Source organism: Asterias amurensis, chromosome 3 (assembly GCF_032118995.1).
Source record: "Asterias amurensis chromosome 3, ASM3211899v1".
NCBI lineage: Eukaryota > Metazoa > Echinodermata > Asteroidea > Forcipulatida > Asteriidae > Asterias > Asterias amurensis.
Genome location: NC_092650.1, coordinates 25,857,595 through 25,880,498, shown reverse-complemented (window position 1 = coordinate 25,880,498; position 22,904 = coordinate 25,857,595). Strand labels below are relative to the sequence as shown.

The 22,904-nt window shown below is 36.5% G+C and overlaps 1 protein-coding gene across 1 annotated transcript; it reads left to right on the top strand.

Annotated features, from left to right (window-relative positions):
* Positions 1-4,671: 4,671 nt before the first annotated feature.
* On the top strand, positions 4,672-21,271 carry LOC139934908 (adhesion G-protein coupled receptor D1-like). The gene is made up of 23 exons (XM_071929328.1): positions 4,672-4,913; positions 5,514-5,559; positions 6,240-6,463; positions 6,884-7,144; positions 7,739-7,807; positions 8,604-8,712; positions 9,394-9,513; positions 10,065-10,170; positions 10,732-10,852; positions 11,309-11,358; positions 12,156-12,288; positions 12,977-13,080; positions 13,540-13,642; positions 14,932-15,082; positions 15,646-15,712; positions 16,023-16,092; positions 16,542-16,639; positions 17,224-17,344; positions 17,694-17,732; positions 17,857-17,931; positions 18,229-18,271; positions 18,607-18,686; positions 19,484-21,271. Exons 1-23 carry the CDS (start codon positions 4,875-4,877, stop codon positions 20,108-20,110), a joined length of 2,856 nt encoding a protein of 951 aa, XP_071785429.1. The 5' UTR covers positions 4,672-4,874; the 3' UTR covers positions 20,111-21,271.
* Positions 21,272-22,904: the final 1,633 nt, after the last annotated feature.

Genomic DNA, 22,904 nt, shown 5'->3' with positions numbered 1-22,904 from the left:
TCGCCTGCAATCTAAAGCGACAGGCCTTTTCCAGCCATTGACCTCGTCTCTGGAATTTCTTGCCAGCAAGATCACTAAAAAAACATGACCAAGTCATCTTTCAAAAGCCATCTTAAAAGACGTACACTGCAAACACTGGGGTGTTAAATTGATTCTTCCTGGTGTCTATATGTGACGTCACCAACCTGATGTTTTTATCCCCATGTCACATTACGTATACTAAGAGAATCAGTTTAACACCCCAGTTTTTGCAGTGATCTTTTTAATAATGTCCTTTCAACCATGTTGATTTGTTAGCGACCGGCGCCTTTTATGGTCCTCCAGATCATGTGCGTAATAAAACTATGTTATTTTTTTGTTTTAATAAATACCACTGCAACTATCCCAACATTAGTTTGTTTCATTCCATTAATTTAAATTACAACATTTCCTGAAAAGAGAAAAATGAAGACATATGTATTGTTTTTGCACGCGATTATTATTTTCTTGCAACAAGCTCCTGAAAATAGAACATTTGAGTAAGCACCTAAAGTATTTAAAGTGTTTTATAGAAGTTTTTAATAACTTCTGTGTTTCTGAAGTACAACTAGATAAAATAAAGTACTTGCTTAATTCAAGTTTTGTCTACAGTTTGATCGTATCGTTGAAGCAGAATAATATTTGAAATAGTTAAGTTTGAGTTTTGAAATGTAAACATGTAAAACGAATTCTGTATTGAGCGAAGTCAAAATATGAAAAATGTGACATGCATCTCTTGAGATAATCACAAAGTTTTACTTTATGTCTAAGTTAAGAGTATTCTCAAAAACCTTTGAGAGAAGAGATTCTGATTGGTTATTTTTTCTGACGTCATGATTATTGTATAATTGATCTGTAATTACTGGTTGATTCGGATCAACATAGTTTCATCCTTTAACTCTTATCATGATATTTGAGTAGTTTTAGATACACTATACATTACAGAGATGCCTAGTCTTTGGTGGATTTTTTTGTCTGTTTAGACATGTTCAGTACTTTTTAAGCATCGGTTGTACTCCATGGATAGTGTCGGTTTAAAATACATAGATTGTTTTAATATTCATTCGTGTTCATTATGTTAACGGTAGTTTTCTGTATCCTGTAACCCATATAATCCAACTAAAGTAGTATAGGCCCTAGGCCTACAAATAGTGTATCGATAAAATGAAAAGGCTGAACCTTAATATTCGGTTTGAAACATTGTTATTTCAAAGCAGGATAAAGTAGACAATTATTAAGAAGTGATGTAATGTTATTTGTTTATTAGTAATAATATTACTCACAACAAAGTTTTGTAGATCATTAGATCCATGCAGGGCCCAGTTCCATAGAGCTGCACAATCGCAAAAAAGAAGCTGAGTGCAAAGCACGTTTTGCTGATCACGAACCCAGATTGCTTGCCGAGAACCATATCAAATGGTCCGCATATGAACAGTGGGTACAACTTATTACTGCTAAGCAGAACAATTTTCAGGAAAGTTATCTGCTTAAAGCAACTTCAAATGGGGCCCTAATTATTATTGACCTGTACATATTGATTTGTAATGTTAAAGTGACGTTTAAATCCTGTTCGAAGACATTATTTTTAGTCATGCATATTACTTAAATCAAAAGCGTTTTATCTCGAGCATTTTACATCATTGAGTTGCCTTCTTGCACGTACTGTTAAACTGTTTCCGTTGTTAATTTTAATTTTTACTGGATTAATAACACTTTGCTACTTTATGTGATGGTTTAGTCAGTGCAAAATATTGAAGCCACACAGCCGTTTTCAATTTATAAGGTTCTGAGTTATTGTCCATAATTGTTTCTGTTAATTGATGTTCTTCTATTCTGAAGTTACAAGAAGAGTTCATATTTTGTTGTTCTTTTTTTTTTTTTTATGTTGCTGCAGCTTCGTAATGTTTAAGGTACTAGCATTTAAACCAAATTGTGTTATGATTACTAAAACAAATTAGCCAAGTGTTAGTTTTGAAGTAAATATTATCTCTATCCACGGGCAATTTTTTAAATTGCATTTAGAGCATACAGTACTCGTAGGCCTATTTCGAGACTCATACTCAATCTTTAGGCCTTACAAACGAAAATAAGAGTAAAGTTTATTGTACTCCCTGAAAAAAAGTTTCATGTTGGGTTTGTACTTTCTGGTGTCTTATGAAATGAGGCTAAAATAGGAAGTCGACTAAAGATCGATGTTTTGTATAATATCGTTTTTCCTTCCAATTTATCTGATTTCTGAGCAGCTTAGAATAAGATTAGGTACAGAAATGTCGAGTTGTCTCGGCCCTACATCGAGTTTTCTGTCTGGAATTTATCAATTTCCGCGTGTAGCTTTTTAATTATTTTTTTGTTTTCTTTTGACATATTGTTAAAGTGTACTTTGTGTTTACGGATATCATACAGTATACAATTATGGAGGTTTTAAACTAAACATTCTGGAACAGTGTTATTTATACAGGGGGAACAAGAAGGTTTTTAAAACTGTTGAAAACAACACCACGAGACAAAAGGTTTTGCTATAAGTTTGTCTGTTTAACGCCCACACCCAATCGGTGTACTTCACTAAGCGTGGTTTCGAAAACGGTCATAATTTGTGGCTTTTCATTTCACTGAACAGCGCCCTCCTAGGGATTTTAGTCTAACTCGACTGGTTTCTCATTTTCAAAAGACGTATGGACTGAAATATTATTTGTAACTTTTTTTATATCAGAAAAGAGTACGTTGAACATCTTGTATTGTTTTTTATTTACGTCGAAGTGGTTGCATAATTTTTTTTACAGGAGTTACCTTTTATTGTATATAAATACTTTCCTTTCATATTTTCACGATGAAATTGTGTGCGTGTTCAGATTAAAGTTTTCCGTTTTTGGTTGTATACCCGAAAGATAAAAGTCCAAAATAATCCGAAGAGATTATTTGTCTATTACACCGGCTAGTTTAAAGCGTTATACTTTAAGAAGTTAAACTTTACATTTAGGTATTCTCCTGTTTAGTCACACATATCGAATTCGATTTAAACTTTTAATGGATGTCTTTATCTTTGATTGGAACTTAAAGTCATCCAGCTAGTAAAATATTGCTTTTGTTACGATATGCTGAAACATTAATATTTGTTACCGATCTTTTTATTCATACTGATTATCATTACTGATAAGTGATTGTTAAAAACAAATGCATCGCTCTTTGTAGCGAATGATTGTTGTTATTGTTGTTGTTTCTTTTGAAGGTGAAATTCTTTCGTAACAAATATAGCACAGTCTGTATAGACTCGACATTGTTTGACAAAATATACCTTTTGTGTCATGACCTGTCGAAAAGATAGATACAATTGATTTTAAACATGCTTTAAATTGATAGTACTCAGAAGCTGTACTTGATTAGCTATGCCAAAGTGTTTTGCATAAAATGGTGCCTTATTTGAATCATTTCGTTAAAATAAAAAAATAAAATGAGAAAAGCAATGATGTTTTATTGTGGTTAATTTGTTTTATTTTTAGAAACCTAAATAGAGATGTTGACAAAGTAGCCTTATTTAAACGAAGGGCGTCGCTTTGAATTGTATTTGGGACAACAAGATTGCGGTTGAAAGGCATCTGACACTATTGGTAATTACTCAAAATAATATTAATAATATTAGGATAACAGCGTACTTGGTAACGAGCAATTGAGAGCTGCTGATAGCATTGTTAGGATAGCATTGTGATTGTGAGGAACGGCTCCCTCTGAAGTAGCGTAGTTTTTAGGAAAAAATATTTCTCACTAAAAATAATATTTTATTTGAATTCGAGATCAAAGCTGAGGTTCTGTGCTTTTTCTTCCATTATTCTCTCGCAACTTTGACAACCAATTCAGTTCAAATTTTCACAGGTTTGTTAATGTATGCTCATGTTCTAAGTCCTAACTTAGGACTAGTCCTAGGAGATATACAAATTGCATTGATAGTCCTAAGTTAGGACGAGTAACTGGTCCTATGTCGAGATAAGACTAGTCCTAACTCTTTGTGAAATCCACCCCAGGGGTGGATTTCACAAAGATAGTCCTAACTTAGTATTAGTCCTAGGCAATGCTAAGAGATAGGACCAGTCCTGAGTTAGGATGAGTTACTGGTCCTAACTTAGGACCACCCCAGTGCCTTAAAATGTTTATCAAACCATCAAACCACTGTGGTGTTGCAACTTCAGCTATTTAAACCATGGGTTTTCGTCTCTATCTACGCTGTTGAAGCACATCCACGCGCTTTGCATTCCTACATTGAGTTCAAATGAGTTTCTGCAATCCCAATAAACAACGTCAAAACGAACACATAACAATCGTAAACCCGACAAATTGTGTTAAATATCCCAAACACGGTATCCTAACGTTGCTACAAATAGGCTCACAGAAGAGACGTGAATAATTATAGCCTTTCTAACCACAAACTATTTCTATCTCATGAATGAGTAATTCCAAATCGATCCTTTGTCCCTTTTCTTTTATGATCCCCTAATCTCTATGGATTGGGTTTTAGCGGCCCGCCATGTTCCCCTTGTTAGGGTTGTACAATTTGCCCTTCTGGGTTGTGGCAACCAGAGGCCTACATTGTCTCGATCGATAATTGTACTTTGTGACAAACATATAACAGTCTTATTAGTTTGAGTAACAAGATGAAGACAAACCACCTTCTGTGATCTTGTTCAACAAAAATAAGCTTCTTGGAGCTAACTTTCTCCGGAAAATAATCAGAATTGTTTCGGGCACCACTAAACCACAATGTAGTTGCCGTTTTGTAGATGTCAATACTATAAGGAAAATGACATTTATGGAGCCATTTCGGACTTAGAGGACGTTATTTTTGAGGAGGTTTCTATTTTGGCAAGATGGAGGTTTGTCATTGTCGCCATGATGGATTAAGAACGGTGAGTTAATTATTTCGAATGACAAAAGGAAGAAAAAAAATGAATCTTAGACGATTATAACTGACCTGACTTTACCCAAAATTAAATAAATATAATTTGTATTCAAGAGAGTAATTTTTGTTAATACGAGAAACCGAATAAAGTTGAATTCCAAGATGAATATAGACATATTAACAGGATATTTAGTCTGCAAAACAGGTTTGCAAAACATGTATACATGTTGATAATTTTTTTTAAATTATTTTTTAAGAAAAAAGAACAGAAAACAAATCAGCTAGAATGTAGGCAAAACTATTGTGGTAAGATTTATGGTTGATGGTGCCGAGCAGAGTTGACCTTTTGTGTTTGCCTTTTTGTGGCGTAACGATGCCGTCATCACTGATCTTTACTTGTCTTTTTTACACAGGGTCCTTTGTAGTAATGAAGTTCGCTTTACTTCAGTGAGAGTTCTTTGCTCCACAACACCGAATTGATTAAATGATAGGGTTTAGTTTTATGTAACGTTAAATTTGGACAATATTATCTGTTTAAATCAACAGCAGTGCATTTTATTTTGTTTTGATTCCTTATGAACTTAAGCGAATGTTTCTTCTTTTTCAGATATACCATTTGGTAGCAGTTTTGTCGTCGTTATGTCTCCTATCAGGTAAAAAAAAATAGTCTTTGATTTACACTCTAAAAAACTCCCGCGTCGGAACTGGTTCAGAAGCCGGCTCCATGGGGCCTGACCAAAGCTCCTCATTGATGAATAACGAGAGTTAATAGGGCAAAGTAACGAACACTCTTTGGTTTATGGAACCGTTCGATTGTTAAAATCGTACATGTTATAGTTGTATACAATAAAAGTAACTTGTGATAATTTCGTTTCAGAAGGATGTTTTTCTTTAAAGCCATTATACACTTTCAGTAAACAGTATTGTCCAAGTCCCACACTTCGTGTATCACAACTTATATATAAATTGACAAACCTGTGGAAATTAAGGCTCAATCGGTCATCGGAGTCGGGTTAAAATAACGGGAAAACCCACTCTTGTTTCCGCGCGTTCCGCCGTGTCATGACATGTGTTTATATAAATCCGTAATTCTCGCTATCGAGAATTGAAGTTGTTTTAATGTTTTCTCAAAATGTAAAGCATTTCATGAAATAATATTTCAAGAGAAGTCTTTCAGCATTACCTTCTGTAAACCCCGTAAATTATTTGTAAATCTGTGAATTCAAAAAAAAAAAAGAAAAAAACTATGTGCCGAAAGTGTATAATGGCTTTGAAGAGTAATTACCAAACCTATGTCTCCCCTTTAACAATTATTTTATTTTGAATTTAACAGGTACTCTAATTCAGGGACAGGTGACTACCGATAGTGCAGTTGTATCCGATAACATCACGGTTACCGTAGCCGAAGAAGTAGACAACTCGACCCTCGCCCCTACTCCCACGGCCCCACCCACGAAGAGAGAAATTCTACTCTGGGCACTTATGGAAATAAAGTCACCCTCGTTCAACGCCACCATAATGGAATTTATAACTGAGTACGATAACTGGCAGCTTGAGGTAGGTTCATTGTTTGCTTCTCAAGGGCTTCTCCGTTCCCAATGGCCATTCTTACGGTGAACTATTGCTGGACAAAATCACATGTGATTTGGTTCTTCCCGTGTTGTCCCTCTTTCTTTCAAAAAGCGACTATGAGCTATTTTGCGATATGGGTGAACACATCATCAAAGCAATTGAATTTGCCGGTTACATGTTGACCCGAAGCTGGGCACAATTTCATAAAGCACAAAAAATAGTTAAGCACAACAAAGTTATGCTTACCAGAAATAGGTTACCAGCTGAAATACCATCCCATATGTAGCATCTGTGACTGGTATACTGCTTGTTGTTGTTTAGCAAAATATGTTTTAGCATTTTTTTTTAAGCAGCTCTATGAAATTGGACCACTGTGGTCACTTTGTTCCTCTTTCTTGTCGACAGGATGAGCTGCTTTTCATCTATTACAACGACACCTACATTCTTAGTCCGGATGACCGACCGGCATATGGCAGCCTCGATCAGGCTATCCTTACCATGTCGGCCATGCTGGATGTAATGGGAGAAGATGGCGTTATTCCCGGCCCGAGGGAAGTCCTCTGCACGCTGATCTACCTTGAAGATTTAACCAGCGCCTTGTTCAAGCAGACCATTGCCAATGATGCAGATTTTACTGATTTTGGTGAACTGAATGGGGTGGCAACTGTAAGTCTACAACTGTTATTTTTCCTTTGTATTCGAACTACTAGTTTACCTTCACAATTTCGCTGTCAATATATATTAGCACTATCTTTGTTTTCTAATGGAGGTAGACCTAAAGTTTTAAGGTATGTTTAATATACAAGCGACCTTCTTATCTCAACGGGAGCTCGGATACACACATTTGTCCCTAAAGTGGAAGGTGTTCTCTCAGCAGCATATAGTGTTAAACTCGCAAGTTCAGTTATTCTTTGAAATGGGTTTTGAAATGGGTTTTGAAACATCTTTGTGTTTGACATCGGTGTTAATAATGTACCCAATATATTTAACATTCCTTTCTTCTGGCTTGACAAGTAGTTGTTTTTAGCTGCAGTAACCGCATATTGTAGTATACTGAATTAATGTGTTGTTTTCGGAACATTCTAAAGGTCGGTAAAGATGCAATGACCGACCACCATTTTTCTACCCAATCTGATCGAAGAAAACCATACAATGGGTATAATAATTACCACAAAATGTTTAATTGGTCATAGTAAACAGTTTCAAATGGTTATTGGAATTTCTTCTGTAACTTTATGACGTTGATTTTGTGTTTTTCAGTATGCTATTGAGGTTTGTGATACACTTATCGATCCATCTTATCACGAGGCCTGGATGGTGATCAGGAAGGTAAGCTAATGTAAATTATATCTGGAATTCTGCCTCATTGTTAGGACTATATTTACACGTAAATAGAGTGTAGTCAGTAACATAGCTTAACACTGGTTCTTTATTCTAGTGCTGGGTTGCACACTTTAAATGTGTATAATTATTACTGACCATAATATTGTTAAGGGTGTCTACAGACGTTGGTAGTTTGTTTTGTATTGTTCTTCCTAAATTAATTGCTAAGTTTTATCGATTTGAGACCGATACTTTTAGCTTCAATAAGTGTATTGCCATTAGATAGCCTGATGGTTTACCCGTGGCACGGGTCATTGCTTCGTGTTTGGAAGTTGGTACGCGCAGGCAACTCAAGCAATCCAGTACACATGAAGTGTTAATACTTGTCGATTTTGTAATAAGATGCCATTTGTTGGCTCGTAAAAAGAGCCGGTCTGAAATTCTGTGGACACTATTGGTATTTACTCAAAATAATTATTAGCATAAAACCCTTGGTAACGAGCAAAGGGGAGCTATTGATGATATAAAACATTGTAAGAAACGGCCCCCTCAGAAGTAACGTAGTTTTTGAGAAAGAAGTAATTTTCAACGAATTTGATTTCTAAACCTCAGAATTAGATTTTGGGGTCTCGAAATCAAGCATCTGAAAGCACACAACTTCGTGTGACAAGGGTGTTTTTTCTTGCATTATTATCTCGCAACTTCGAAGACCAATGGAGCTAAAATTTTCACTGGTTATAATTCGGATAATATTCAGATTACAGTGTATAATTATTTTAAATATATATTGTTTCCCTTGAAGGCAACTCCGGCATTCTCAAGCATTGCTAACACCATGGATGTCCTCACATTGTTGCTATCGAACACGCTGGAGTCACCAGCTACCGTTTTTAGTAACATTAAAAATATCGGTAAGTTACCATTTAGTTGTCTCATATGACAATTCGAGAATAATTTGTAGTTATTCCTAACACATTCGAATATACTTGGCTTTCTAGCTAATCGCTCCAACACCACGTGTTCTCATCTATAGGTGAATAGGGTAATTTTAGTTTTGAATTGTAATTGAAGTGTTTCTTCGGCCTGGAACTTTGGGGTTGTCAGATTGGCGTAGTAGTAGTATCTTTCCTCGCCTTCCACCTACATTGGTCCGTAGCCTTTTCTCAAGGCCTCCGTGTCTTGAATAGCTTCATAGAGCTGCTATTACAAGCGACTGAAAGGAGAGACCACGTACCAAGCCCCGCTGTGTGGTCTCCCCTTCCAGTCGCTTTGGATAGCGGCTCTTTGCAGATGTCCAACCACGAAGGCCTTGATATATTGCTACCATAGAACCATGGTTCCAATCTCGCCAGAAGCACTTTGTGGATTTGGTTTCTGCCTCGAATAAGTTTCCGAGGGTTTTCTAGAAGATCTTAACCTTAAAATTCCTCCCTTGTCCATGATGGAACTCGGCTTGTAGGCTATTATTGCGGTAATGTTTACTTTTATGGAATCTTTTGACAAAATTCAACCAATTACGTTTGGATAGCTAGCTACTTTAATCATCAAAAAGTAACTACTCTTTATATTTGATCAATCATTTTTATTTTAAGAATATAATCTTGAGAAGAAACCATGGAGTGAGTTTCTTGGAGTTGATAAATATTTCGAGTTCGACAAGAATGAAGGAATATCTTTACCATCAAATTATATGGAGACAGTGGAATTGGAAGGTAAATAATTTGTTTTAACTAGTTTCGAAAAAGTAAGTTCCTACTACTACACAGTACTTCATAATGCATGTTCAACTAAAATGTATCGGTTAAAGTGTTATTTTATTCATGGCAAAACAACTTATAAGAACTTACACGAACTTACAAATGCCAGTTACTGTTGATAAATACAGCATATCAAATGTATTATTTTTTATAACTTTATAACGAAATAAATAGTGGTCTGATTTTGACAAGATGTCCCTCTGGTTGGTAAACAGTTGAAACAGCTAATTCATTTTTTATATTGTGTTGTTGTTTTGTGATCATATCAATGTCTCGATGACAGACCATAAGTTTACAAAATGAATTTATTATTCTCCTGAAGACGAGCAGAGTACACTGTTCGAAACGTCGATACCACACCGGTTCTTTTCAGAGCCAACACCCACACCAAAGAGTTACACATGGTTGTAATGCAAGTTTACTCTTAATTTATAGTTTCTGCCTGTTTGCAATGTCAGTTATTTGTTTATACTTATTTAAGTTTGTCTTCTTTGTTTTTATCTCAGCTACTGATGTAGTGACGATGGTTGGTGTTCGCTATCGTAACATTAGTGACATCATGGGAACTAACAAGACTGGTTCGTCTGCAGTGGCTGATATACTTGAAAGGAAGTAAGTTTTAAAATCTGAAATAATTATGCGTTTTTGAAAGAGTTGTCGCATTTAAATATTATGTTAGAAAGAAAATATCCGAAATGCATGTATTTAACTGATTCTGAAGTTCATTTTTGCTATGTAATATATTTCCTTCTAAAATGAAGTATAATTCGACAAAGCTGCGTCTGATTTTGTTTTCGCAAAAGCTAATTTAGATTGTAACAAAAATTAAGGAAAGAACGCTGAAAGTTGTGCATGGTTTTTCACTAATTGCCCCTGACTGATAAAGTCCAAACTTTCACAGGTTATTTTTTTGTAAATGATTATGACCACTCAAAACACTGCCCGTGACTGCTTTGTAAGCGCCACCATGATCGATGTTTAATAAAAACGCACTGCAAATCACCGTCGTCATATTGTTGGGAAGAAATGAGTAAATTCTTGGAATATGAATGACAGCACCAAAGGTATTAATTTAAACACCCCGTTTGTGCAGTTTAATTGCCCCCAAAAATTTAGTTATTGAATAAATGCCGTTTAAAGGTTCATGATTTCGTTTTGTTTTGCCTCATGTAGCAATGGTACCGTCAGACCACGTGTGCTGTCTCTTGACGTAGTCTCACTCTCAGTCGTTAAAGAATCGGATTTGAGCACGACATCAGTTCCTCTGACGTATCGACTGTATCACGATGAAGTGGTAAACACAATATTTACTGATTTTTTTATAGTGTCATCAAATTTATAGAACTCCACTTTGGGTTAGATCTGGGTAGGTCTGTATGAATGTACAATTTTGTGCAAAAAGTGTAGGCCTTTGAGTGAAAATTATATTGTTAATTCCTAAAAGACAACAACAAAACTCTCTTCAGGACCTGCCGTCGATTTAACCAAACTCATCCTAACTAAGGATTAATATTAGGATGTAAACCGAGTTAAGTTCCCTATCCGAAGACGTAGGATGCATTGAAACTAACTTAACTCCAGATAGGATTAATCCTAGCTTTTCGTGAAATCGGCCGCTGATCCCCTGTATAAATAGCATTGAAATAAAATAAAAGCATCTGCCCTCAGCCTCAGCCCTCACTTAAGGTTTTACCTAATTTTGTTTTTTCAAATGTGTTTAAATGAGACCTGTATATTTCTCCCTTGGCAGATTGAGAGTCATCAAGAAGCAGTTTGTGTTTACTGGGATTACACACAATTGTAAGTAATCTCATTTTTTTAAATTGTTTAAAAGGCATGATTTACTTCCGGTAGTTATATAGGATTTGAGGCATTGCATGGTGAGGTATCAATGTATATTTGGTTTGCGGTAACACAATGTGTGTATCTTCTTGTCAGGTAGAGTTTGTTCTTAGAGAATTGTCTTGCTTTATTCTACTGTCGCGGAGTAGATAATCGGAGGTTTGGGAGACTGCTCAGTTCTGAAAAGAACTGTCCTGCTTTTTAATTATTACCAGGGCGGATGGTATAGAAAAAAGACTGGACCGCTACTTCCGCTAGTTACTTCATAAGTTAATAACTAAAAGTTTTCCCTGGTAAAGAGCATTGTAGATCTGTTCATGTGATAACATTTGTTCGAAAGGACTCTCTTAGAAGTAAAATAGTTTCAAAGAAAGAGACATTTTTTCACCCAGACTTTTTACCTTCAGTTGGTTTAATTTTATTATTCTGAGCAGGATATTTTTGTACCAACCAAGTGTGGTTTTCAGCATCACGAACGTAGGTGCTGATGTCGAAAATTGTAATATTACCGTGTCAAATGTTTCAGTACAGACAAACAAATTTGGAAGGGTACTCTTTATAAGACGCATGTCAGAACTTTGCCCATATTATTTGCTAAATAAATGATGTGGTTGATCAAGGGAAAGCACAATTCGAGTTTCCAGACCTCACCTCCACTGACCCTGCCTACAGGGGCCATGTTATCCATGTTAGATAACACTACCTGCACTCATATAAAAGCACTACATTTAAAATCATTTGTGGTTTTTTTCCAGCGAGGGTGATGGCGGTGTTTGGAACAGCGAAGGATGTTGGTTGGTCGAGAGTAGTTCTAACTTATACACCACTGTCTGTATGTGCAACCACACCACGAACTTTGGATTATTAGTGATTGATTATGAACGAGTGGTAAGTATTACCGATACATGTAATCGATATAGTTGCTACCAAATATCATTGTAATGTAGCCTACTTTGTATATAGCAAGCCTCCATGCTTGTAGTAAGTGTTAACGGTGACACCGTCTACATGACAACAACTACTTCCTCTCCGATTGCGCATTATAGAGATAGTTCATCCTCCAGCACATCTTTGTTAAAAATGATTTGTGGAGATCCTTTCCAAGTCAATCTTGGTGAAAATACTTGTTAACAAATTAGTTTTATTTTAGATCACTAATAACTATTCATCTTTTGGAGGCAGTGGACACTATTGGTAATTACTCAAAATAATTACTATCATAAAACCTTTCTTGATTACGAGTAATGGGGAGAGGTTGATAGTATAAAACATTCGAGAAACAGCTCCCTCTGGACTGACGTAGTTTTCGATACCCCACGAATTTGATTTCGAGACCTCAGATTTAGAACTTGAGGTCTCGAAATCAAGCATCTGAAAGCATACAACTTCATGTGACCATGGTGCGACAAGGGTGTTTTTTTTTCTTTCACTCATGATTATCTGTTACTTTATGCATATGTTGAAATACACTAGCTGTGAAGACTAGTCTGACAATTACCAATAGTGTCCAATGTCTTAAATCACTTGATACATAGTTGTCTTGAGAGTAACAACTTGTACTCTGTTGTTCTTTCAGGAGACCAATTGGAACTTCATCGCCCATACCTGGATGATAACCATCGGTGGGGGCGTTTCAGCTATTCCACTCATCATGGTCCTCGTACTCTTCGTGTATCTTGGGTAAGTTTAAGTGAATTCCTAAAGGAAACCCTAACCCTAACCCCTATTGTCGTTATTGTACAGAATTTTAACAATGTAAAATAAAACTGTTGTTTTCTATTGTCCATTTTTTATCAGTATTTATTACTTTTACATTGTTATTAACTTTTGTGTCTCACCTTTGCAAGCTGGTGGTTAAACTTTTTTTACTTTTTAAAGCTTTCTGTATTATCTAGATTATTAAATTATTTTTTACTGTGTAACACTTTGCTTTGTATAAATTTTGCCTGGTCCAGTCCAGCTGATTTTTTTCTGCTATTGTTTTTAAACAATTGCTTTATAAACTATTGCTATTGCTTTATAAACTTCTCTTAATTATCTATTAATATATTAAACAATCATAAACGTAGTAGACACCTTTCTTTCTAATTTCGATCGGAATAGACAAATTTAACGCTTTATTATTTTTGTTTTGACCAGTACCCTCAATACACGGCGTCGAGTGGCTCAGATAAGCTTCATCTTCAGCTACTTGATACTGATGTTGTTGTACAGTACAACTAACTTGGCAGAAATCAACGAGGTAAAGTAGAGTCTCATTCAGTTTTTTGTTATGTAAGTCGCCAGACACACAAGGCCTGAAGGCCACTTCAAGGTGTGGGCTACAATTCAATTTTTGTCAGGGGCCGTTGTCACCGGCTCCTTGGGCTGAAACAGGGTTACCCCTTTCACAGTCCATAGAGATTAAAGCTTATTAGGTGATCATCCATTAGAAGCCTGACTGCATCGTAGAGCACCAAGCAATGCCTCCCCAACTTGACGAAGCAATTATGGTTAAAGGCAGTGTATACTTCTAGTCAAAGACATATCTAGGAGACATACGCCTTTGGCGATAGTTATTTATTTTTTTACTTTTATGCTCTCCTGTGCACCCCACCGTTGTTTTACTTTGTTTTCTTAAATATTTGTAATGTATGTACATGTGCTTGTAAATGTGATTGCCCGAATAAATTATCCTCACTACCACAACAGGCAAATAACAAACCTGTGGGAATCTAGGCTCAATGGTCTTTGCAAAAAGTTGCCAAAAAAGACAGAAAAACACCAACCCTGTTTTTGCACGTGTGATTTCAGATGCCTGTCAAAAGGAATCATGAATCACGCCTGAAGCTTTTCTCAGATTTTTTGGGGGGTTGAAAATTACATCTGTCTTAAAGATTACATTATCTCACAGAGGTCGTTTATAACAAATTAATTATAAATAAGCAGCTTTTTAGTGCTCCTTACTAGGTATTTATGGTATTTAAAGACAGTGGACACTATTGGTTATTGTCAAAGACCAGTCTTTCCACTTGGTGTATCCAATCTATGCATAATAACAAGCCTGTGAACATTTGAGCTCAATATTATTGGTCGTCGAAGTTGCGAGATAATAATGAAGAGAAAAAACAACATTGTCACACGTAGTCACATGTGTTTTCAGATGCTTGATTTCGAGACCTCAAAATCTAACTCTGAGGTCTCGAGATCATATTCGTGGAAAAATTTATACTTTCTCGAAAATCACGTTACTTCAGAGGGAGCCGTTGCTCACAATGTTCTATATTATCAACCTCTCCCCATTACTGGTTACCAAGTAAGGTTTTATGCTATTAACTATTTTTTTTTAGTAATTACCAATAGTGTCCAACGCCTTCAACTGATGGAGTGCTCACCGAAAGTACACCCTGCCATGTGTAATATTCACACACACACTATAAAGCCTCCGAAAATGAGCCAGCCTCTTTAAGTACCTCTCCAGTTTTTTGATAATCAATTATAATCGCAATAATATAACAGATGTTTATTTATGTCTTTATTTGACGAATCTAGTGGGCCTGTATGGGTTTTGGTCTGGCATCCCATTTCTTCATCCTCTCTTCCTCATTCTGGCTCTTCGTTATTGGGATGTTGCTGTTCACCAGGGTGACAGACTTCACGAAGGGAGAGGTGCAGATGTGGCATTGTATTCTGGCTGGCTGGGGTAAGTAACTTTGCACGGTGGGAATACGATATGGAAGGTTTTGCGGTACACCATGTAATGACTCCCGCCTCTATTTCCCGCCTTCGTGCATCACCAAGCTGATCCACCTCCACAGTACTTAAGCAGCATGCAGCATCAGAGTCCAGCTTTCTTCAGAAGACGATCAGAGCATACTGATCGACACGTCGAGTTTAAACCAACGATTCTTTTCAGAACCACCCAAACTCATTAGAGATAGCCATTACGTGGTGTTACCGCAAACCTTTTCTATATCGTATTTCCACCATGCAAAGTTTCAAATCCTACTTATCTCTAAGAAGTTTGGGTGGGTCTGAAAAGAACCGTTGGTTTTAACTCGACGTTTCGATCGGTGTGCCCTGATCGTCTTCTGGAGAAAAATATAAAAGTGCGATCCTTGCTATGGATCAATTTCAATTTTAATTCAACCCAATACAAACTTTTTTTTTTTTTTTCAAAATACATCACCATGAAGTCACAGAGTAATTTGGTTTACAATAAAATAACATCAAACATAAACGACTTTTCAATATTTGCCTTTACAGGTTTACCGGTTGCAATAGTTGGCGGGATTGGTGGTTGGAAATGGTCGGTATACGGCTTGGGAACAAGGTAGGTTAATTTATCAATATTTGTCATCTTTACCTGTTTTACTAAATGAACAAGTATCCAAACCCTAGTCAAGCAGATCAAAATGCATTTTTATGAATAAAATGAAAGCATTTAGCTTAAAGGCGAGACCACAGGTTTTTTTTTCTCGACGTATTACTAATTTGTAGGAAACAGTTAAAAAGAAAGACCCACAATCAAGTGTGAAAGTTTCATTTGATTTTATTTATTTTCTTATTGCTGATGAAACAACTTCATTTTGTTGGCCAAAGACACATTTATTGATTAAGCACTGTGATTGGTTTTTTGTTAGGTGTTGGATGAATGCTGCAGATGAGATCATCAATGCTACATATTTCTACCCACCAATTGTGACTAGTGCGGTGAGTACAGTCTTTATTGGCATTTTGTTCTATTTACTGTAAAGCAAGTCTGGAGTAGGCAGTTAATTTGAAAGCTAGACTTTGAATCGTCATTCACCATTGAAAGTTCTGGGTTGTTTTATTTCATTATGTTTTCCATTACAAGAGTGGGGTTCTATACCGTATTCTAAAATGACCAACAGCAGGGTTAAAGGGTTAATCCAATCTCGAGACGAGAAACACATCCAAACTTAGGATGGGTTTATTGCATCCTTACGTATCATGGTTACGGAACTTAACTCGTACTAAGTCTTAAAGATAACCCTATAGGTCGGGCAGAGTGTGTTGAAATCAACCGCTGACTTTGTACTCGCTCACAGATGGCCATATAAGTTTGTGGGGGAATTTAACTGACAAATGCCTGCTTTATAGCCCAAATAATTAAGAACATTTTATTTGTCTTATTTCAGGCAACTATTTTCATGTTGTTATTCTCACTGCGGGCCATTAAGCTGTCCAATCAACATGCACTCTTCGTCAGAGAAAAGGATGAGTTGAACAAAATCAAGTGAGTTTCTCTTGGAGATCTAAACATTCATAAAGACTTTTGGTTTCAATACTTGTGTAGAACATTTTAGATAATTTGCTGACGTTTCAGACCCAGAGTCGTTCTCGAAGGCTAAATGACAACACAACACAACACAACACAGCACAACACAACACAACACAACACAACACAACACAACACAACACAACACAACACAACACAACACAACACAACACAACACAACACAACACAACACAACACAACACAACACAGCACAGCACAACACAACACAACACACCAACTTTTGAAGAATCATTCTAAAAATCATGTTTGAAGAATCGTTCTACAAATCATGATTACTGATCCCAAGTGGAAAGAGAGAGCCAAGTGGAAAGAGAGGGAGCGAAAACCAAGAAGGAGGAGGGGTTGTAAAAGGAAGGGCTGGAATAATCACAACAGTTTTGAAATACAACAAATCAAAATCGAAAAATTATAGCACAACATTCAAGGGGGAACAAGTAACTAATTGGTTTTTGTGTGAGATAATTTTTTTTATTTATTTAGGTGTGTGCTTTATTTATTGAGTAATTTTTCTTTATTTCCAGGGGTGTTTGCGTGTGTTACATAATCATCTTATTATCCTTCGACCTCACCATCTTCTGTGGCATTAAGTCATTTGAAATGGAGATGTTGGGATATGCCTTCGGTGGGCTACTTTGTGTACAGGTTAGTGATTCAATTATCAAAATATTGACATTTGAAATTGGTAATTAACTATTTTCAGCACAATCATGATTTTATTTGGATTCTTTATTAAATCAGTAATATCTGAATCAAATTTGAGGTTCCTCACATAATGCTCAATTATTAACCAACCATTCGTAGAAATTTTTACAATAAATTCAAATTGAACAGAAGCCATTCCAGGCTATACTGCGACATATTAACTGTTATCGAAAGATACGAACAACAAAACCCTGCCAACGATGAGACATATTTATATCTCATTTTATATTTTGCCACTTTTGTGATATCACGAATAATGTCTAAAGTTCTCTTCTTTTCTCATTCCCAGGGATTGGTGATAATATTAGCGCAGAAGCTTAACTCTGAGGTAAGTTTGATATTTGATGTTATCAGTTGATGGATTAACTATGTCAAGAGAATTTAATGCGTTTTTTAAAACAATATAGCGAATACTTTAATTATTGGAGTTGGTTTGTTAATACTCCTTCTAGATTAAAGTGGCCTGGAATTTGAAGAGGGATCCACCACCAGAGATACCTAAAGACGACGAGGATGAATATGGATGGGTAAGATTGATTGTAATTCCAAGATGGGAAAGATGATATAAACTTATTGTAAAAATAGTTAAAGGAGCTGGTGTGTTTTCATTATCAAAGCAAGCTCAGATGTTCAATGCAGTGGTGTTGGTGAACATGGAGCTATAAACTCTACACAGGCGCGCACTCTCCATAGATTAGATCATCGAATTCATTGCAAAAGCCATAAAAGAGTGTCATACATCAGACGTCCTTTTACCAGTTTTCCATCCATAGACTCGCCTATCATTGCATTCTCATAAATCCCTGTTTTGATTGATTTCACAGGACCTCGATAACAAACCGGAGAAGAAATCGAAGATGAGGATAAGTAAGTACTATCCTGATGGTCTGTAATTGATTACAAACTTGAATAACAAACTCTGCTCGTCTTCTCCTGAAGACGAGCAGAGAATACAATTCGAAACGTCGATGCCAAGGCGGCTCTTTTCAGAGCCAACACTATCTTAAAATAATTAATTATTGCATGTTTGTACTCTCTAGTTTACTGTTATTTATGATTTATTCTTATCTTTCTTAATGTCATTGACGTGTCCTTTCATATATCTTCTTCACAATTTCCCTGTCTTTGTATACAACAAAATAAAATATGTTAGCAACATACAAGATTCCTAAAATTAACGACGATGTCTTGTTGTCACACAGTGATGACACTTGAAGACTATGACGACGACGATGATAGGGACATCTATTCTGAGTATTCATCGCGTCCAGGCACTAGTCGGGTAAGCTTACACTCAAATTCCTTGTTTAGAAATAATTGTGAAGGCTTTTCAAACTCCATGTATGAACTAGGAAACAAACATGTTTTTTTTTTCAATGAAATAAAAGATTACTTGTTCGTCTTATGTGTGTTTTGTCATTCTATGTCAAACCTGTGTTCCAGACCAAGTTTTTATATTTCCCTTAATAACTTTGGCCTTATTCTACCTAAAGTCCTTAAATACAGTGAACACTATTGGTATTTGTCAAAGACCAGTCTTCTTACTTGGTGTATATCATAATATGCATAAAATAACAAACCTGTGAAAATTTGAGCTCGATTGGTCGTTGGAGTTGCGAGATAACTATGAAAGAAAGAAAAAAAAACCTTGTCACACGAAGTTGTGTGCTTTCAGATGCTTGATTTCGAGACCTCAAATTCTAAACTCTAAAAATCAAATTCGTGGAAAATTACTTCTTTCTCGAAAACTATGGGACTTCAGAGGGAGCCGTTTCTCACAATGTTTTATACTGTCAACCTCTCCCCATTACTCGTTACCAAGTGAGGTTTTATGCTAATAATTATTTGGGTAATTACCAATAGTGTCCACTGCCTTTAAACAAATCTTATTAGGAAACAAACACCTTTTAGGTATAGCAGTGCGTTTTTTGTAAATGCTTTCCAACTAAACATTATCTGTTCGTCTTATTGTATATCCACCACATTATGTGTTATCTCTTTCTATGTAAAAACTATTTAAACCGAATGTTCAATTTGTTTTGTTATGAAGACTTCTTTTTACTTCACATTTCTGCACAGAGTGCATTATCAATGGGTGATATAAACTACGAGGACTCCCACTACACCGGGAACAGTCTCCAACCAGGCAAGAATACTCCCCGGGCTGGACGCCTCAGTCCACGGCGGACCGGAGACGGCGCAAGCCACGGCAGGAACTCCGCAGACGGGCTCCGTGGAGAAGACGTCATGGGGGAGTTTCCGATCAAGATTAAGGGCAAAGGTGGCTACGGTAATACAACCTATGCTAATATGATTACTGGTTACGGAGGAGGAGGTGGGAAGAAAGGTGATGTTGATAATCTCTTACCGAAACCGAAGAGGATGAGCATACCAGGGTCCATTGATGATCCAGAGGAGGAGGAGAAAGAGATAAGGAAGCTAAGCACCCCTGGAAGGAGATCGGCAGATGGGAGGGAGAAATCAGATCTTGGGGATAGGTTGTCTCCGGAGGGGGGATACGGGGAAACAAATGAAGGGTATCAAGATGATAATGGGGAGTATGAAGAAGGTTATGATGACGAATATGGGGAGTATGACGAGAACTATGATGAGAATTATGACGAGAATTATGACGAAAATTACGACGGAAATTACGACGAAAATTACGACGAAAATTACGACGAAAACTACGAAGAGGACTATTAGAAAAAGGATCAAAACTTTGAACGGAACTATGATGAAAATTATCATGACGAATTGTCAGAGAATAACCACCATGCTCTATTTCAATTAAGTCTTGGCCCAATCTTCATAAAAGGCATTTGACGTAAAAAGTATCGTAAAGTCTTGAGTTTTCTTAAACTATAAGAACTCGGGTAAGAATTGACACAGACTCCTGGTCCATTGGGCCTGACCAATTTGTACTAAGAAGCTGCGTCAGTTCAGCACATTTTTTAGTCATAAGGACACAGATTCTATTGGATACTGACCCCAAAATTGGTCAGTCCCATTCGACTCATAATCCCGGTCAACTTTGTCACGGGAGTGTATAGGGGAACTTATATGTATATGATTTGGTTTTAATCAAAATAAAGTCAGTCGGGTAAATGTTTGTGCCAATTATTAAAACCAAAGCATTTGTTGGTAATAGTATGGTAAAGAGTGTCATACTCTTTTGTGTGGTAAGGATCAGTATTCAGGAAGATGTTTATGAACTGTAAAATATATAGATAATGTTTATTAAAAGTCCTGTTTTGAGGTAAAACCAAATAAGTAAAACCTCTTAAAGCAGTTTACTGTAATTTATCTTTAATTGTAACAATAATTATCGGTTTATATCTTTAATGATTTTGAGTTATATTTGCCCCTTTTCGTCACAAAGTGTTCTTTACTTTTACAAAGGTTAAAATATTGTTTTCAAACTCTAGAAAATTAGATCATGTGTGTGGTGAAATTAAGAACTATTTCTCGAGAAAGAATAAAGTCAACAGATCTGGGCCCTATTTCGCGGCCGATTTTGTGCTTACTGTGCGATTTCCATTCATAGCGCTGCTAACCGTAAGCAAACGAAAAGGCATGCTAATCTTCAGGTGCTTACCACACGGAAATAAATGACGTCATAATGCAAATCCACAGTAAGCACGCAATATGGCCGCCCAATTTTTCCGTTTACCTGTGAAATACGCTAAGGCTTAAGCAAATTTGTCTGCTACAGTAAGCTCGCAAATTTTCCTACCGTTAAGCAGCGCTATGAAATTGGGCCCTGTAAAACCAGGTGCTGTCTTGACTTTCGTTTTATATTGTAGAACCTTTCTCTTTTAAAGGAACACGTTGCCCTGGATCGGTCGAGTTGGTCTTTGAAAAGCGTTTGTAACCGTTTGTTACAAAATACATATGGTTATAAAGATGATTTAAAAGTAGAATACAATGATCCACACAAATTTGCCTCGAAATTGCGTGGTTTTCCTTTTACTTTGCAAACTAACACGGTCGGCCATTTATGGGAGTCAAAAATTTGACTCGCATAAATGGCCGACCGACGAGGTAAAAGGAAAACCACGCAATTTCGAGTGATACTTGTGTGGATCATTATATTCTACTTTTAAAAATAGCTTTCTAATCATATGCATTTTATAACAAACGGTTGCAAACGCTTTTCAAAGACCAACTCGACCGATCCAAGGCAACGTGTTCCTTTAAGGACTATCGATGCACTGTTGAATAGATGCACATACATCGGGAATAAACGAGTATTCATTGTTGGTTCGACCAATTTACATCAATGTGTATTTAGCGCTGTATACTCAGTATTTTCCCAAGCTCTGTAAAAAGTAAATCACATGCGTATTACTTGGGTGGCATTCGTGGGTTAAACCAAAATTAATATTATCCCTAATACAAATTTCCACCTATTAAATCGGTGTGGAACCCGCTGCTAATATATGACTTGAAATGCCTTTACCGGGCAATTTCGGTAGTCTAGTTGTTAAAGGAACACGTTGCCTTGGATCGGACGAGTTGGTCAAAACAAAAGCGTTTGTAACCGTTTCTTATATAATGCATAGGGTTGGAAAGATGTTTTAAAAGTAGAATAGAATGATCTACACAAGTTTGCCTCGAAATTGCGTGGTTTTCCTTCTACTGTGCGAACTAACACGTTCGGCCATTTATGGGAGTCAAAATTTTGACCCCCATAAATGGCCGACGTGTTAGTCGACGAGGTAAAGGGAAAACCACGCAATTTTGAGGCATGTTTGTGTGGATCATTGTATTCTACTTTTACAAGATCTTTCCAGCCATATGCATTTTATAAAAAACGGTTGCAAACGCTTTCCAAAGACCAACTCGACCGATCCAAGGCAATGTGTTCCTTTAAGACAGTGCTCTAGAACTGCAAAGGTCGTGGATTCAAGTCATACCCGAGTCATAATATGCATGTGGCTTATTTTTTGTCAGAACTCGGAAAAGTAATTAAAGAGTATACAGCTCTATCACACGTTGATGTATATGGGTAAAACCAAAATTAATATCGATGGTTGCAACGGTTGCCACGAAACGTCACTGTTGACTTTTGAAATGCGATGAAAAATTCAAATTGTAAACAGACCTCGTGGTTCGATATCGTTAGAGGTCAATCAATGGAGTGAGCAAACAATGCTTCATTTGGTGATTGATGCATTCTTTTTGTGTCTTTTATGTTGATGTATTAAATACAATAGAAATGAGTTCCTTTATAGTTGATACTTTATGATATTCCAGTCACTGCTTTGGCAGATAAATATTACTTTGCAGGAATTCATGGCTCAAACAATTTTTGGACAATTCAAGCCAAATTAAGTCCATTCACTTTTTGCCATGAAAGGCACTGGACACTATAGGTAATTATACCAATAACTGTGAGCATAACAACTTACTTGGTACAGAGCAGTGGAGTAAAAGTTGATATAGGTTTTCTCGGACAATTTCGAAAAATGAGCAGCCAATTTAACCACCAAGCTAT

What these genes read in the sequence shown, in the direction of transcription:
- LOC139934908 (XM_071929328.1), top strand. Translation starts at nt 4,875, where the DNA reads ATGGAGGTTTGTCATTGTCGCCATGATGGATTAAGAACG. An exon ending in CCTGGATGGTGATCAGGAAG is followed by an intron (nt 7,808 to 8,603) that starts GTAAGCTAATGT and finishes TTTCCCTTGAAG; the next exon opens with GCAACTCCGGCATTCTCAAG. An exon ending in GTACTCTTCGTGTATCTTGG is followed by an intron (nt 13,081 to 13,539) that starts GTAAGTTTAAGT and finishes TGTTTTGACCAG; the next exon opens with TACCCTCAATACACGGCGTC.